We start from the raw sequence: 4,301 nt of genomic DNA on the forward strand, positions 1-4,301 counted from the left end.
TGAATTTTTATTTATTCTATGACGAAAAGTTTTATTGCTGAAAGTAATAATTGTTGCGCAAACTTAATTCATCACAGTATGGCCCTAAAAAAACTAGGGCCTGGGCCTGGGCAACACGGCCAGAAGGTAGGACTTGGGCCAAGGCCGGTGCGGCCCTACCCGCCCCTCTTTTTTTAGTTTTTTTTGTTTTTAGGAAGAGCCTTGGCCCTGGCCTTCTTGGTTTCGCTCGGTTATGGCCTCGGCCGGCCCTATTGGGACTCGGGCGGAGGCTAGGGCTGGCCGGTTAGCAGCCCTAATTATGAGGCTCCCCATAAGTATCACAGTAAAAATAATAATAATAAAAAAATAAAAATAAAAATAAAAATAAAAGAGATAAAAATTGGTTAAGTACCTAATTCTAAAAAGAGAAGGCAGATAATGAATGAGATTTCAATATCTTTCCATATGCTATTTATCCGAAGTCTCTGCCTACTTCCATTACGTATCAAGGAATTTGATATTTCCTAACAATGTTTAAGAAATGGATCGGTAACACCAACCAGTCTCACCCATATCTGTGTCGGATGGGTGGATTGGATTGGAAAATCGGCTGAATCAACAATTTTTGTTTCATTTTTTTTTTCAAAAAATCAATATAACTTTTTAAAATAATGTTTTTTAGTTTCTAAGAAATTAGGAGTGATGTTGTATGTACTTTCATTACTTTGTAAAAGTAGGTGAATATTGAGAAGATGATTTCATGTCTGGATGTCTGTATAATTATTAATTATAACATAATATTATAACATTACATTTATATAATTTTAAAAAATTAGAAAAACACTTCCATATTATAAAATTAGATAAACAATTTTTCATATAAAAAATAATATAAAACACTTTCATATAGGAGGTTTTAAAAAAATATATATTATAATTTCTCAAAAATTTAATTTTGTAAGTTTCTAAAAGAAATAGTGACATTATTATTGTGTAAAAAATATGAAAATATTGAGAACTCATCGCATCATGAATGTATGTTGTTTATTAAATTTATTTTATAATCAAAATAAAGTTTAAAATACAACATGACAATAAAATAAATCTCTCTAATTTAATTTATTTATTTTTATTATATTAATTCAGGAGTTTTGATTTTTTAAAAAATTATATAAAACAAATTTAATGGAATAGATTATTACCAGAGAAAGAGAGAGAATTTTACTATAATTATTTATTTACAATTACTTAATATAGAGAGAAAGAAAGAATTTTAATAGAGTTATTAGTAGAAGATACTTTTGTAGAGAGAGGGAAAGGTTGTTAAGAGAGAGACGCATGGTGGGGGGAGGTGCGGGCATAAGGCAGTGCAAAACCTAACACACAATATGCTTTATTGCATAGGTGATTGAAAGTATTTTGAGATTCTATTTTGACCTATCAGATCAAAACGTGACATTACGATTGGAGCCATCCTAGCCGTCCATTCAGAATGGACAGTGGGATAAAGGAAAATATATAAGTTTTATATTGTAAGGGAAGCATAAAAAGCTTAAAAAAAAAAGAAAAAAAAAGCCGTAACTCTATGTTGGTCCCTCCTACACAAAATCCTAGGAGGGGTGAGCTGGAGTCACTCCTAACCTTTGGCTTTTTATGCACAAAGTGGCCGTTAGTACTCGAACCCGCACACTTGGCTACCCAAACCTTTTACATCCTTACGGTCCATTTGAGATTCCCGCTATCGTGGAGAATCTTAACCGTCCATTCAAAATTGCAAGCTTCATGGAAACCCGGACTTTAAAATTGGGGCTCCAACTAAAATGTTTGCTGAGTTTTGGTTGACACAAATTGCTCCAACATAACAACGCAGTCGGACCTTTTAGGACTTGAACCTAACTCTTTAGGTATCTTGTAGGGTCCAGGTTAAGTGGACCCTGACCCCACCCTACGGCTTTATCATTGATTATGGGTATTTCCACTACCTAATCCTGAGGAAATTTCACTCTTTAAGGCATTACCTCCTCTCAATTACTCCACCTCTGCTAAAATAGGGAAGAGCACTTTAAAACTAGCTGAGCTCTCACATGGTAGGCTCATAGAACAGAGACTCACTCTCTCTTGCACAGATGTAGCACCCTTAAGCAACTCTACCAGATTCATGCCCCAATTTTCACTGAAAATCTCTCTCAAAATTGCTTCTTACCCCCGAAAATCGTCGCTTTTTGTGCCATTAAAAATAGCATTGATTACACACGCCCACTCTTCAACAAGATGCTTCAACCAAATGTGGTCCTCTATAACACTATGTTCAAAGAATAGGTAGAGAATGGATATTTCTTGGAAACACTAGGGTTGTACAAAAACATGCATTCTAGAGATGTTGGACCTAATAATTTCACCTTCCCTTTCATTCTGAGAGCATGTGCTAAATTCTTTCATTATGAGAGCCTGTGCTAAATTAAATTAAGAAGGAGAATGGATTCATTGTATAATTGTTAAGACCGGACTTGAAGATAAATTTTTTGTGGGCACGGCATTGATTGATATGTACTCAAATTGTGGAAGGATTTTGTCGGCTCATTGGGTGTTTGATCAAATGCCTCAAAGAAATGTGGTTTCTTGGACCTCAATTATACAGGGCTATATACTCTCTAATGATTTGGTATCAGCTCGTTACTTTTATGATATTGTGCCTGAGAATGATGTGATCTCGTCAAATATCATGGTTGGGGGTTATGCAAAATTGGGGGACGTGTGTGGCTCGAGAGCTTCTTGATTCAATGGTGGAGAAGGATGCAATTTCTTGGAACACACTTTTGGTGGGTTATGTTGATAATGGAGATTTGGGGTCAGCTTTAAAGGCTTTGGGAGAGATGACTGTTTTCTTGGAACGCCATACTTGGGGGCTATGCACATGGTGGTTTTCACTGTGAGGTTTTGGAAACGTTTAGAGAGATGCTAAGGTTGAATGCAAAGCCTAACAATGCGACTCTGGTGATTATGTTGTCAGCTTCTGCTAGATTAGGAGTTCTGGAGATGGGTGAATGGATCTTTAATTATGCTAACAATAATGGATTTAAGGGGAAATCACTCATTTCTAATGGATTGATCGATATGTATTTAAAGTGCGGGTGTATAGAGAAAGTGGTTTGTGTGTTCGCGGAGATAAGAGAGAGAGACAGAGAGAGAGGTCACTTGGAATGTCATGATCGGTGGGCTCGCAATGCATGGCCATGGCCTGCAAGCATTAGCAATCTTTAGAAGGATGAGAGAGGAGAGAGCAAGGCTAGATGGCATTACCTTTGTGGGGGTCTTATGTGCATGTACACATGCTGGTTTGGTCGATGAAGGCTCTAGAAACTTCCATTCTATGACCCATGACTACCATATTACTCCTACAATTGAGCATTATGGATGCATGGTTGATCTTCTGGGGCGAGCCGGAAGGATTGAAGAGGCACTGGAGTTGATAAAAAGGATGCCTATTGAAGTGGATAGTGTAGTTTGGAGCTCATTACATGGAGCTTGTCGCACATTTGGTAATGTAATGGTGGCTGAATATGCTATAGAGTAACTTATTAAGATAGAGCCTACAAACCCTGCAAATTATGAGTTGTTATCTAAAATTTTTGCGGCAGCAGGCAGGCGGAAAGAGGCTGCGAGAATGAAGGTGGTGATGACAGAGAGAGGGATTCAAAAGATACCAGGGTGGAGTTCAATTGAGGTGAATGGTAGTGTTGCTAAGTTTTACTCTTCAGACAAGAGGAACCCAAGATCAATTGAGATCTTTGAAGTGTTAAGTGGGTTAACACAGTCATTGAAGTCTATAGGATATGATTCAAAGATTGATATTCTACATGATGTTAGAGAGGATTCCTAAATTATGTTTTTTTTTTTTTCCCCATTTTTTTCATGTAATCCTAAATTATGTTTTTTCACCATTTTTTTCATGTAATCCTAGATTATGATTTTTCACTATTTTTTTTCATGTAAACTTTGCTTCAAGGATAATCAAAGTGATTTTGAATGATGTAGGTATCAGAAAAATGGATTGCTTAATATGTGAAGTATATAGAATACAATCCAAAGTTATATTGAATGATCTAGATGTAAAGAGAAAATGTATTAGATTATATGATTTGATTTTGATATAGCCTTCAGTTTTTAAACCCTAGACCTCTGATAAGGTTTTGCATACTTGATTTAGGTGTTAAACCTTCATCAAACGTTTTAAGATATAGAATCAACACTTCCCTAATACTTCTCTTAAAGTACCAGACTTCAAAGGAAGTGTTGAGACTCCAGATGAGCAGCAAGTACTG

At 36.1% G+C, this 4,301-nt stretch overlaps 1 protein-coding gene across 1 annotated transcript; it reads left to right on the forward strand.

Annotated features, from left to right (window-relative positions):
• The first annotated feature begins 1,691 nt into the window (after positions 1–1,691).
• Positions 1,692–4,079, forward strand: LOC105420111 (pentatricopeptide repeat-containing protein At3g26782, mitochondrial-like). The gene is made up of 2 exons (XM_088857338.1): positions 1,692–3,518; positions 3,621–4,079. Exons 1-2 carry the CDS (start codon positions 3,185–3,187, stop codon positions 3,857–3,859), a joined length of 573 nt encoding a protein of 190 aa, XP_088713464.1. The 5' UTR covers positions 1,692–3,184; the 3' UTR covers positions 3,860–4,079.
• The last annotated feature ends 222 nt before the right edge of the window (positions 4,080–4,301 follow it).

This window comes from Amborella trichopoda, chromosome 2 (genome assembly GCF_054954075.1).
Source record: "Amborella trichopoda isolate Santa Cruz 75 chromosome 2, AtrichopodaSantaCruz75HAP2 v2.0, whole genome shotgun sequence".
Taxonomy (NCBI): Eukaryota; Viridiplantae; Streptophyta; class Magnoliopsida; order Amborellales; family Amborellaceae; genus Amborella; species Amborella trichopoda.